At 44.0% G+C, this 13,456-nt stretch overlaps 1 protein-coding gene across 1 annotated transcript in view; it reads right to left on the reverse strand.

The window, feature by feature from the left end:
• The window catches only part of LOC149315426 (cilia- and flagella-associated protein 337-like), a 71,888-nt gene that overhangs the window by 25,598 nt on the left and 32,834 nt on the right, over window positions 1–13,456 (reverse strand). The window contains exons 12-17 of the mRNA XM_089513314.1: window positions 11,593–11,660; window positions 9,334–9,482; window positions 7,504–7,641; window positions 5,188–5,283; window positions 3,874–4,101; window positions 979–1,049 (exon numbers count right to left, since the gene is read on the reverse strand). Of these exons, the coding sequence (XP_089369440.1) occupies window positions 979–1,049; window positions 3,874–4,101; window positions 5,188–5,283; window positions 7,504–7,641; window positions 9,334–9,482; window positions 11,593–11,660 (750 nt within the window). The remainder of the gene's footprint in view (window positions 1–978; window positions 1,050–3,873; window positions 4,102–5,187; window positions 5,284–7,503; window positions 7,642–9,333; window positions 9,483–11,592; window positions 11,661–13,456) is intronic.

Here is a 13,456-nt window from a genome sequence, read left to right on the forward strand (position 1 = left end):
CAGATTCAGGATGGAACTGGCTTCACATTGTGAAGGCGGTCCACATTCACATTGTGAAGACTGGGTGATGTGAAGATGGGGGGAACTGGTTGAAATGGCCCGTATAGACATGCCCCAGGCTTCTGCCTGAAGAAGTGTTAAGGCAGCCTTCAACAGAGGTAACCTGATGATCTTGTATTGCATTCTCTGGCCAGCTCCAATTCTTCAGAATCAGACAGAGAGAGGCAATATCTGTCTACCTATTTCTCTTTCTCTCTTTACTCTCATATACTTGAATTACCTGACACTGGGGCAGAGTGTGGGACATCATCCTAGTTTAGGGTTGCCATTTGTCCCAGAAAACCTGGAAAATCCTGGACTGAAGGGACTAAAAGATGTCCCAGCCAGCTGGGTCAGGTGGAGCAGTAAATCTCAGATTTCTCCTTCATCACAGACATGGCATTGCCACCTTATTCTTCCATCCCCTCCGCACTTCCCACAACAGGCCCAGAAGTGGGAAAGGATAGGAAAGGAAAGGAGGCAAGTAGAGATGGCCTTGTGTTGTGTGTTGATTGTGTTGGTGGCTTGCTTCCAAACAGCCTCGAGAGACTAAAGGGAGTCCCATTGCTCTCTGAGCTGCTTGGAAGCCTCCCTCTCTTTACACTAGCTAGGAGCAACAAAGAATTTAAAAAGAGGTCTTAACTTGGTACTGGGGCTGAGGTTGCAATGTTATGCTAGAAAAAGTGCAATGATTGATGTGTTGAATTTGCACAATCAGAATGCAAATTAATAATATGTATTATAATAATGATAATACGCATAATATGCAATTTCGATGCCCAAATAGGAGGGACTGGAATATAGCAGCCCTACATACACACATATACGCGCATACCATATACATATACACACATGTGCAAATGAACTAGAGGTGTTTGTGAGGCGACAGTCTAAAACCCACACTGCACAGATGTTCACCAGCATCTGCCTCCTACTTACAGGTACCAGGTCACCCTCTTGCTCCACCCGGACACAAAAATCTTGTAGTTCATGTAATAGATGCAGCTGATCTGTTGTGGAAAAAGAAGCAAAAGGGGGAAAGATGGAAAGATGTTTACATAGGTAGTCAAGTTGTTTTTTTAAAAAAACTTATGTGACACACAAATATAGTGACTGGGGAGGCTTTCTGCTAAATCTTAAGAACTTTGTTGGAATGCAGGAAAGTGAAGCATTATCCTCATTCTTGCTGTTTATTACCAAAAGTTGACACTTGCCATGGCTGGAGTGTAAATGTCCAAAGCCAGCTATGTGATAGCCAACATTCCCTATAAATCTTAGATTAAGGATTGGAGACATGCCACCCTCCAGATGTTTTTGAACCCCAAACACCAGTATTCCTCTGCTGTCTGGGACTGCTGGGAGTTGCAGACCAACAACATCTGAAGGACTGCCTGATTCTCAGGCCTGCCTTAGACCCAGCAAATTCTGTCCTTACTCTCAACTAAATTACCAAGGACCCTTCCACACTACACAAATGTAGCACTATGATTCCACCTTAACTTGCATGGCAACATTTTATATGGAATCCTGGCATTAGTAGTCTGGTGTTAGGAGTCTGGAATTAGTAGTCCTGGCGTTAGGAGTCTGATAAGGAGCTAGAGCTCTCTGGCTGATAATTCTAAGTACTCCTCCCCTAAACACCCTAAACGCTTTTGCGTGTGATGGAGTCTCCTTCTTTGTAGGTTTTCAAACAGAGTCGGGATGGCCATCTGTCAGGAGTGTTTTGATGGTGTGTTACCACTTGGAAATGGGGTTGGACTGGATGGCCCTTGTGGTCTCTTCCAAATCTATGATTCTCCGATAATAAATAAATAATAAATAAAACTTTTCTGTAGCAAGACAATCAAAGCGGCTACCAACTAAAACATCCTGGGGCTTCTTGTCCTGGGGGACCTCAACATCCCCTTCGAGGCCAGCCATGTAACTATTATGTTACGCCATATAATTAATGCATCTTTCAGGGAAGGGCGGTTTCCATCCAGTCTAAAATTGGCCATTGTAAAACCTTTGTTAAAAAAGCCCTCCCTAGACCCCCGATTCGAAATAACTATCGGCCTGTCTCGCTGCTGCCTTTCTTAGGGAAAGTGATTGAGAGGGCAGTTGCCTTCCAGCTTCAAGCGATCTTGGATGAAACGGATTTTCTAGACCCATTTCAAACTAGCTTCCAGGCAGGATATGGAGTTGAGACTGCCATGGTCGCCCTAGTCGATGATCTCCGTCTAGGCATGGACAGGGGAAGCGTGTCCCTGTTAGTGCTTTTGGACATCTCAGCGGCTTTCGATACCATCGACCATGGTATCCTTCTGGAATGCCTGAGGGAGTTAGGTATCGGGGGCACTGCGCTCCAGTGGTTCCGTTCCTACCTTTCGGGTAGATTCCAGATGGTGCAGCTGGGGGACGTGTGCTCCAACAAGAGGGCGCTTACATCTGGCGTCCCTCAAGGAGCGATTCTGTCCCCCATGCTATTTAACATTTACATGAAACTGCTGGGAGAGATCATCTGGAGACACGGGGCGGGTGTTATCAGTACGCTGATGATACCCAAATATGTTTCTCTGTGTCTCCGACTGATGCAGTGACCAGGGATGGCATCTCTCCTCTAAATGCCTGTCTGGAGTCGGTAATGGGCTGGATGAGGGAAAACAGACTCAGTTTGAATCCAGAGAAAATGGAAGTATTCGTGATAGGTTCTCCAGGCCCGGGAAAGGAGATTTGTCCACCTGTCCTGAATGGGGTCACGCTTCTCCTGAAGGACTCAGTTCGCATTTGGGGGTGCTTCTGGACTCATCACTCCACCTTACATCTCAGGTGGATGCAACAGTCAGGAGCACCTGTTACCAGCTTCGGCTGATATACCAGCTGCGACCCCACCTGGGCCGGGAGGACCTTGAAACGGTGGTGCATGCTCTGGTGACCTCTTGGTCGGATTTCTGTAATGCACTCTACATGGGGCAACCCTTGTACCAAACCCGGAAACTTCAACTAGTACAGAACATGGCAGCAAGGCTAGTGACTGGATGCTCCAAGACTAGCCATATAACACCTATTTTGCAAGATCTTCATTGGCTGCCCGTTTGCTTCCAGGAGCAATACAAGGTGTTGGTTATTACCTATAAAGCCCTAAATGGCTTGGTCCCAGGGTACTTGGAGGACCGCATCTCTCCATATAATCCGCCCCACACTCTCAGGACGGTCGGGAAGTAATTATTAAGGGTTCCTAAAACGAGATATACCTCATCCTTGCATAGGGCATTTTCTGTCTCGGCCCTGCAGATTTGGAACTCTCTTCCCGATGAGCTCCGCTCTGTTACCTCCCTTGACCTGTTAAGGAAGAAACTTAAGACCTATCTCTTCCAACAGGCTTTCCCCCATGTGTCTTGACATCTGTTCCCCATCATATATGTTGCCTTCCAGCTAGTTCTGTTTTTTGGCTATGGTTTTTAGTTCTGTGGTTTTATTGTGTTTTTAATTCTGGAATGTTTTTATGATGTTTATATACTGTTGTCTAAATTGTATAATGTTTTATACCCTTATTGTAACCCGCTTTGATCTCTTTTGGAAAAGCGGGCTATAAATAAACAGTATTATTATTATTATTATTATTATTATTATTATTATTATTATTATTATTATCCATAAACAATATTGTACATAAAATTACAATTCCCCCTAAAAAAATTAAATATATTACAATTAAAAGAGTTTTCAATCTATTAATAATAATAGATTCTATCTATTCAGTATTCTGTCACTCCAGTTCTATCTCCTATACCCCTGAAGGAGTAGCAACGACAACCCTCTTGAACAGGCTCTTTTCCCCCTCCGCTTACCTACCTCACTCTTATCCTCAAAGGGCAGCACAAACAGGCAGGCGCCATTGTTGAAGTTCCACAGTTTGATGGTCCCGTTTTTCAGGGCCGTGATCAGCCGCCTCTCTGGTGGGTCGAACATCATGGTGGTGATTTCCACCGGCTGCTCTTGCGAAGTGGAGAACTCCATAATCTTCTGCCCGGACGTGATGTCCCAAACACTGATGAGCCCACTGTAGCAGCCACTCACGGCCTAGGGCAGGAATCACTTGGGAAAATCAACCCAAATAGCTCCATCCGTTTCTCAAATATCATTCCATGCTTATAAATCAGAGTCAACCAAATAGTGATTTGTTTGGCATTCATTCTTTTCTCCCAAAACTAATGTATAACTAAGAGCCCGTACAAACAAGTCAAAATAAAGCTGCTTCGGGTCACTTTGGAAGTATGCTGTTTCAATGATGCATGCGTCCTAATAGGCCAAAAGCTGCACTAAAGCCATGCTCCAGTCCTAAGGACTGGTGCACAGCTTTGGTGCGGCTTCTGGCCTCTTAAAATGCGTGTGTCATTTAAACAGCATACCTCCAAAGTGACCTGAAGCAGCTTTATTTTGGCTTGTCTGTACAGACCCTAAGTTGCATTATGACTGTAACTTAATGAAGGATAACTTAACTTCTTTTGTGATGCAACTACAACTTTTAGTTACTCATACAGTTAGCTGGATAGGATCTAAATGCATTGCCACAGCAATCCCTATTCTGTTGTTGTGTGCCTTCAAGTTGTTTCCAATTTACAGAGACCCTAAGGTGACCCTATCATGGGTTTCCTTGGCAAGATTTGTTCCGAACATTTATTTGCCTTTTCCTGTCTCTAAGGCTGAGACAATGTGACTTGCTCAAGGTCATCCAGTGGGTTTCCATGACCAAGTGAGGCATGTATGAAAAGGAGATAAAAAGACTCAGAAAGTGTGAAAGAAGGTCATAGTTTCCAAAATAGCCCAACACGTTTCAGTATGGAAATATAGTGTGTGTATCTGCTGTCGTTTCTCTCCAGGACCCCATATGGATACCAAAATCCATGGATGCTCAAGTCTCATTAAATATAATGGCATAATAAAATGGTACCCCTTATATAAAATGACAAAATCAAGATTATAGGGATTTTTGGGATTATAGGGAGAAACTGAGCCAAGACAGGGCCAGTGAAACAAGAGGCAAGTGCCTACATGCTTGATACAAAACCCAAGTTTTGCAAAAGTACCACCCAACTGAACCTGAAGTTGTTTTCTCCCGGCTAACCCTCCCATGTTTCTTCTTTTTCCCACCATGCAGTTGCTCACCTGCTTAAAAATCTTGTTGTACAAGGCACAGCAGAGCGGCTGGTCATGAGACTTCAATTCTGCGTCAGGAGATTCTGCCCCAAAGAAAATGCCCAGCTGCAGAAAAGCAAAGCACAAGGGACCAAAGGGAAATATGTTTACTGAGGAACTGACACCAACCAACCAGATGCAGATCAGTGGATTCAAACTAGAAGAAAGGATACATACTTCTTTTTTTATTATTAAACATTTAAAAGAAACAAATACAATATATAACAGCCATTATCAATATATATAATTTACGCTCACATCTTTGCTTATCAATTTCATCACTATAGATTATCTTCCAAGTTTAACTTTCGATGCTAGCATTACTTAGTGCTTAACGACATCCTTCAAACTAGAATTATGGATATTTCAAGTGAATATTAGGGAGGATTTCCTAGGCATTAAGAACCGCTTGACAGTGCAATAGACTGCTGTGAAAGGTGATGGATTCTCCTTCATTGGGGAGGTTTCGAGATAAGTTGGATGGCGGTCCATCAGGTGCTTTAGCAATGGATTTCTGCACTGAACCAGATGGCCCTTGGGCTAACTTCCATTTATGTCAGCTCTTGGCAAGACTGCAAGTTGCAGTGCAGACAGTCCAAATTAACCTTTTGCCCATGCCCCTCAGCATGCCAACCAAATGGGTTTAACAAATAATAAAGAAAAACACCAAAGCTGCTGAAACTCACAGAAGGATGTGTAAAATGAGTACCGTATATACTTGACTATAAGTCAAACCCATGTATAAGTCGAGGGCAAGTTTTGGGGACAAAATTATGGACTTTGCTGTGATTCATGGATAAGTTGAGGGTAAAACTTAGGGGCATATAGTGAAGGATCTAGAGGATGAAGCAAAGCAAAACAATGTCAAAGAACTTACAAAATTCCAGCAGACATACTTCTTGGTGCTTACTCTTAAGACTGGATGGATGAGAGAGTAGAGGGGGTCGGTGCTTTACATATTATACTCTTGCTTTTCAGCAGAGGATGGTTCCTTCTTTTAAATAAGAGTTAAGATACAGTACTTACATTGACCTGCTCGGGTTAATTGACCTGCTTGGTAGGGCTGCGATAGGACTGAGCATTCACATGCTCCAAGCCCTTCTTTCTCCACCGGGGCGCCATTATGGTGCATGCCCATCCAGGCAGCACACGCCATGATGACATCCCTTGTGCGCAGTGCCCAAACAGTGCTGCACACAAGAGGTGTCCTAATGCTGCACCATGGTGCTTATGATGTCCCTTCTATGGCGCAAAAAGGAGCCCCTTTTCAGGGCTTCTTTTTGCTCCATGCGCAGGCCACAGCCTGTGGTTGCTGCGGCCTGCTTCTGGGGCAAGAAGAGGCAGCTGGATGCCACCAGTCTGTACAGTCCCTAACACAGTATCTTCAGAAATCCATCAAGATAGGTTACTACTACTTCTTTTCATATACCTCCAAGTCATTTTTGATTTAAGGCAAACCCTAGGGTGAACCTATTATAAGGTTTTCTTGTCATGTTTCTTCCATTGGCCTTCTCTGAGGCTGAGAGAGTGGGCTTTTATGCTCAAGTAGGGAATCGAACCCTAGTCTCCAGAGCCTAGTCCAACACTCAAACCACTACACCACACTGTCCCTTTACTACTGTTGCTGCTGCTGCTGCTGCATCATCATCATCATCATTATATTGTTATGTTCGTTCATGGTGCCTTACTTGTGGGACTGGCCATGAGTAATTGGCCATAAACCAAATGGTCCCCCTGAGCTCCGTATCAGCAGACCAGCAAAAGAGAAAGGTCTGCGGAGACTGCTGAATAAAACCCAGTTTTGTTGCACTATTAACAAGGAGGTGTTTCTTTGTTGTGTTCCTTCAAGCCATTTCCAACTTCTCTCACCTCTAAGGCAAACCTATCATGATTTATTTTTCAGAGAGAGGTTTGGATTTTCCTTCCTACGAGGCTGAGAGTATGTGTCTTCCCTAAGGTCACCCGATGGGCTTCCACGGCTGATCAGAAATTCGAACCCAAGGTTCCAGTGTCCAACAATGCAGTCTGATGCTGCTTTAACTGCCATGTCTCCAACCTATGGAACTGTGGGATTTGTCATTTGTTGTGGCCCCAGAGCACTCTGACAAGGCTAAATATCTCACAAAACTACAAATCCCAGAATTCCATAGCACTGAACCACGGCAGCTAAAAGTGTTGTCGAACTGTATTACTTCTGCAGTGTAGATGCATCCCTATTCCAACATTCAAACCACACTGGCTCTTCTCAAACCTTCTCTACCTGTTTTATTAAATTCCTTTACTCACTGTGTAAGTGGCACAGATCAGGAAGTTGTTAGGATGATGGTAGTAGGTAGCAGAGATGGGACAGTTCCCCAGAGGGACATTCCTGCCATGGATGGACTGCAGACACAAGTGATCCAGTAGATCCCAAATACGAATGTTCTGATGGAGACAAGGAAAAGAAGCCGAGAGGTAGCAGCGCTGGAACAGAAGTCTGATCACTGTATTATGAGGTTCCTTGCAAAAAAGTAAATCTTCATAGATGCCATTCTTATCAGTGAGAGTGAATAATTTTACCGAGAAAGTTGTATTTTTCAAGAGTAGGATTTATTCTTGTGGGGGAACAGGAAACCCCGGGATTTGTAGTTTTGTGAGAGATTTAGCCTTCTCTGTCAGAGAGCTCTGTTGCCACAACAAACAACAAACACCAAATCCCAGGATTTCATAGCATTGAGCCATGGCAGTCAAAAGCAGTATCGAACTGCTTTATTTCTCCAGTGTGGGCAGCAGCCTATGCTTCTACTTTAACTGCCATGGGTACATCCTATGCAATCCTGCGATTTATAGTTTGATGAGGTACTACAGCTCTCCAGCTGAGAGTTATTTGTTTATTGTTGCCTATCTTCAAAGTTATTTCTGAGTACAGTTGGCCCTCCACATTTGCAGCTTTGACTTTTGCTCATTTGACTATTTACGATTTTGATTTAATATGTTCTCTCCAGGAATCTCTCAGTCCTTCAGCACAACTCTGCCAAAAGTTGACCATAGAGTTGTGCTGGAGAACTGAGAAGTTCCTAGAGAAAACACTTCTCTAGGCATTTGTAGGTCCTCCAGCATGATTCTATGATCAACCTCTGGCAGATGTTGACCACAGAGTTGCACTGGAGGACCTGGAGATTCCTAGAGGTGTCCTCTTAAGTAAAAATAATAGTGTTGCTTTTTAAACTTGCCTTTTTTACATGTTCACGGGGGTCCTTCATCCCTAACCCTAGTGAATGTGGAGGGACCACTGTACCTGTCCCAAAACTGCAAATCCTTCCCTTAGTCAGAAACATTGACCTGGAGATGTGTAGCCTCCAACCCAACTCCTTCCATTCACCCACCCTGACTCTTTGGGGACAGAAATCCTCACATAGAATTATAGAATCATAGAATTGGAAGAGACCTCAAGGGCCATCCAGTCCAAACCCATTCTGCTATGCAGGAACTCTCAATCAAAGCACCCCCATTTACAGATAGCCATCCAGCCTCTGTTTAAAGACCTCCAAGGAAGGAGACTCCACCACTCTCCAAGGAAATGGGTTCCACTGTTGAACATCTCTCAATATCAGGAATTCCTCCTAAGGTTGAGCTGCAATCTCTTTTCCTGGAGCTTTCATCCATTGCTTCACGTTCTAGTCCCTGGAGCAGCAGAAAACAAGCTTCCTCCCTCCTGAATATGACATCCCTTCAAATATTTGAACATGGCTATCATATCACCTCTTAACCTTCTCTTCTACAGACTAAACATCCCCAACTCCATACGTCGTTCTTCATAGGACTTTATGGTTTTCAGACCCTCCACTATTTTATTCGCCCTCCTCTGGACACATGGCTCCAGTTTCTCAATGTCCTTCTTGAATTGTGGTCCCCAGAACTGGACACAATATTCCAAGTGGGGCCTGACCAGAGCAGAATAGAGTGGCACTATTACTCCCCTTGATCTAGACACAATACTTTTATCTATACAGCCTAAATTGCATTGGCCTTGTTAGTTGCCACATCGCACTGTAGTTGGACACTGCAGGAACAAGTCAAGAATCTGGAAAGCTTCCTATTCAATCCTAGCCTACATTGCAACAGCTGGCTCCTTACTTTGTCTTTTGAGATGCTGACAATGGTGGTCCTCTCCCCGTTGATCATGATGTGGGTGACCGCAGTGACATGCCCTTTCATATGGGTGATGGGACTGCTGGTGACGTATGGGTTCCAGATTCGGACCTGTGGCTCATATCCCCCTGTCACTGGCAAGAGAAAAGGGGGGAAGTATTGTTATTGTTGTATGCCTTCAACTGGTTTCCACTGGTGGTCATAGGATCATGGAGTTTTCATGGCAAGATTTGTTCCAAGAGGGTTTGCCATTGCCTTCCCTGAGGCTGAGAGTGTGTGACTTGCCCAAGGTCACCTAGTGGGATTCATGGATGAGCTGGGAATTGAACCCTGGTCTGCAGAACCATAGTATAACGCTCAAACCACTATGCCACACAGGCTCTCAGGAACATATAGCCACTCCTTTTTAAAGATTTGTGCCATGAGGTTGAATCTGCAGGACACCATTATTTATACAGGATTTTTGTGTCCTGTTCTTTAGGCAAATCCTCTCTAGGTAACTGAGAGAGGTAGAACATGAAATCATAGAACCATAGAGTTGGAAGAGACCTCAAGGACCATCCCGTCAAACCCCCTGCCATGCAGGAAGACACAACCAAAGCATCCCCGACAGATGGCCATCCAGCTTCTGCTTAAACACCTCCAAAGAAGGAAACTCCATCACACTCCAAGAGAGTGTGCTTCGCTGTCAAACAGCTCTTACTGTCAGGGAGTTCTTCCCAATGTTGAGGTGGAATCTCTTTTCCTGGAGCTTGCATCCATTGTTCTGGGTCCTATTCCCTGGAGCAGCAGAAAACAAGGTTGCTCCACCCTCAACATGATATCCTTTCAAATATTTAAACAGGGCTATCATGTCACCTCTTAATCCAAGAAGTAATATACACCAAAAGAATCATATGAACTAGACTTAAACTATGGTTTAAAATGTCATGACCTCAAAGGCAAAGACCTCAAATGGCAAAGGGAAAGAACCTTCATCTTCACACCTAAAAACATTAGGCTTAGTGCCAAGTGAGATCCCTTCCCCAAGGATGCCTTTCCAACATTTGGGCACCGGGCCTCAAAAGTTCTGATTCTAGGCTTCTACCCACCTTCCCCTCAGAAACGGAGAAGCTCAGAAAGGGCTTCTTGGCAGGTTCTCAAACAGCTGGGCAAGTTTAGACAGCCCTCAAGGTATCCTAGTCCTTTTAATATATCCAGGGTTAGCCATTTTTGCCATGTGACAAAGTGCAATTACATCCAAAACCCGCAAAACAATGAAAGCTTTATTCAACTAATCAAAATGCACAAAATATATGATGCAAGCTTTCAAGGTGCCACTTGCTTCTTCATCAGGCAGAAGTGTTAAGAAATCATACAGGAGAAAAGCATGGAGGCTTCATAGTTTTTTGTGGCCATGTTGGGTTGGGAGGAGTGATTTCCATGTTAATCTGTGTAATCTGTATGGAAATCACTCCTCCCAACTCATGATCACACAGTATATATATATATTCTCTGAATTCATGCCAGCATTCTCAGAAGATGTCAGCCACAGATGCTGGAGAAACATCAGGAACAAACTCTTCTAGAACATGGCCTCATAGCCCAAAAAACCCACAAAAAAGTATGGATGCCAGCCATGAAAGCCTTTGACTTCACATGGAGGCTTTTCTTGAGAGATTCAACGTTCTCTGCCTAACAAGGATGGAGACATCTTGGATCTCAGAAGACGTACCTTTCTGCATTGCTAATGGAATTGAAATGTGGAGCCAGACAACCAGCATCCAAGAGCATCTAGTAGGTGCAAATCCGTTGCTGATTTGCCACCTTGCCCAAAAGATGACTACACTCATCCCTCCATATTTGCTAGGGTTAGGGGCACAAGACCCCCGTGAATATGGAAAACCACAAATAACAAAAACACTGTTTTCACCTGAGAGGACACCTCTCTAGGAATCTCTAAGTCCTCCAGGGCAACTCTGGTCAACGTCCGACAGACACTGACCATAGAACTGCACTGGAGGAGCTACAAAGGCCTAGTAGAGTATTCTCTCTAGGAATCTCTCGGTCTTTCAGTACAACTTTTAGTTAAAGTGGACCATAGAGTTGCACTGGAGGACCTAGATATTCCTAGAAAGAACGTATTAATCAAATCTGTGAATAATCAAATCCGCAAATAACACATCCGCAAATATGGAGGGATGAGTGTATTATGTCCAGCTATAAGCTTCTGCTTTACTTTCCAGGATCTTCTAGCAAACACACCAAGGATATTCAGTTCAGGGGAGTAGTCAAAGCAGAGGATGCCTTTCTTCAGAACAATCGCTGCTGATCTGGAACAAACACAAAGACAATGTCACTTCAGTGATGTTTTCTGGCCTCCCCTTCTAACCTTTATAGGATGAATTTTTTTACAAAAATAAACAAATAGTAGGATGAGAGGAGAAAGGGTGAGGAAAGGCATTTACATTACTTACATTTCTGCAGCAAGTCTGAGGCTAACATCTGCCAGACATTGACCATAGTACTGCGCTGGAGGAGCTACAAAGGCCTAGCAGAGTGTTCTCTCTAGGAATCTCTAGGTCCTTCAGTGCGAGTTTTGGCTAAAGTTGACCATAGAGTTGTTCTGGAAGACCTAGATATTGCTAGAGAGAATGTTTTAATAAAATCCATGAATAATCAAAGCCGCAAAAGTCAAAGCTGCAAATGTAGATGGATGAGTGTATTGGGTTTTATAGTAATGGTTTTAATGGCTTATCCCATCTGAAAGGAAAAATTGAGGCCCAGAAGAATTTATTTGGGAGCCAGCATGGTGCAATGCTTTGAGTGTTGGATTAGAACTCCAGGAGACCAGAGTTCGAATCCCTGTTCAGCAACTAGGAGACTTTGGGCAAGTCACTGTGTCTCAGCCTGAAAGGAAGGCCATGGCAAGCATCCTCTGAATAAAGCTTGCCTAGAAAACTGCAGGACAGGGTTCCCATCTATCAGAGTCAGCTTGAAGGCACAGAACAACAGCCTCCAAATTTGTTTGCCTCTTTATTGGTGGTGTTTTATTGTTTTAATTTGTTCTTAAATATCTTGCCATCCTTTTGATGAAGTGCAATACTCAAATATTGGCAATAAATGAAAACGAATGATTAAAATGAAGGGCAACACTGCCATCTGCTGCCCAGTCGCCTACCTGCAGCCTTGAAGCTTTGCACCTAATCACTTCTTTCCAATGGGCTTTAAAGTACTTTATATGTGTGATCTTGCTGCTGTGATCCTTATGACACCTTGTAAAGTAAGCCATTTGTAAGAATAATATTCTAAGAGTTAGAAGGGATCACAAGGGTCACCTGGCCCAATTCTCTGCCATGCAGGAACACACAACTAAGGCACTCATGAAAGATGCCCTGCTACAAATAGTGGACAGGACTGAGGCAAAGGATCATAGAATCATAGAATCATAGAATCATAGAATCGTAGAGTTGGAAGAGACCACTAGGGCCATCCAGTCCAACCCCATTCTGCCATGCAGGAAATCCAAATCAAAGCATCCCTGACAGATGGCCATCCAGCCTCTGTTTAAAGACCTCCAAGGAAGGAGACTCTATCGCCCTCCGAGGGAGTGCATTCCACTGTCGAACAGCCCTTACTGTCAGGAAGTTCCTCCTAATGTTGAGGTGGAATCTCTTTCCCTGTAGCTTGCATCCATTGTTCCGGGTCCTGTTCTCTGGAGCAGCAGAAAACAAGCTTGCTCCCTCCTCAATATGACATCTTTCAAATATTTAAACAGGGCTATCATATCACCTCTTAACCTTCTTTTCTCCAGGCTAAACATCCCCAGCTCCCTAAGGCGTTCCTCATAGGGCATGGTCTCCAGACCCTTCACCATTTTTGTCACCCTCCTTTGGACACGCTCCAGTTTCTCAATGTCCTTTCTGAATTGTGGCGCCCAGAACTGGACACAATATTCTAGGTGGGGCCTGACCAGAGCAGAATACAGTGGCACTATTACTTCTCTTGATCTAGACACTATACTTCTATTGATGCAGCCTAAAATAGCATTGGCCTTTTTAGCTGCCGCATCACACTGTTGACTGATGTTCAACTTGTGGTCTACTTGGACTCCTAGATCCCTTTCACA

The sequence above is a fragment of the Sceloporus occidentalis genome, unplaced genomic scaffold (genome assembly GCF_023333645.1).
Source record: "Sceloporus occidentalis isolate IW3139 unplaced genomic scaffold, rSceOcc1.0.p SCAF_3, whole genome shotgun sequence".
Classification (NCBI taxonomy): Eukaryota; Metazoa; Chordata; class Lepidosauria; order Squamata; family Phrynosomatidae; genus Sceloporus; species Sceloporus occidentalis.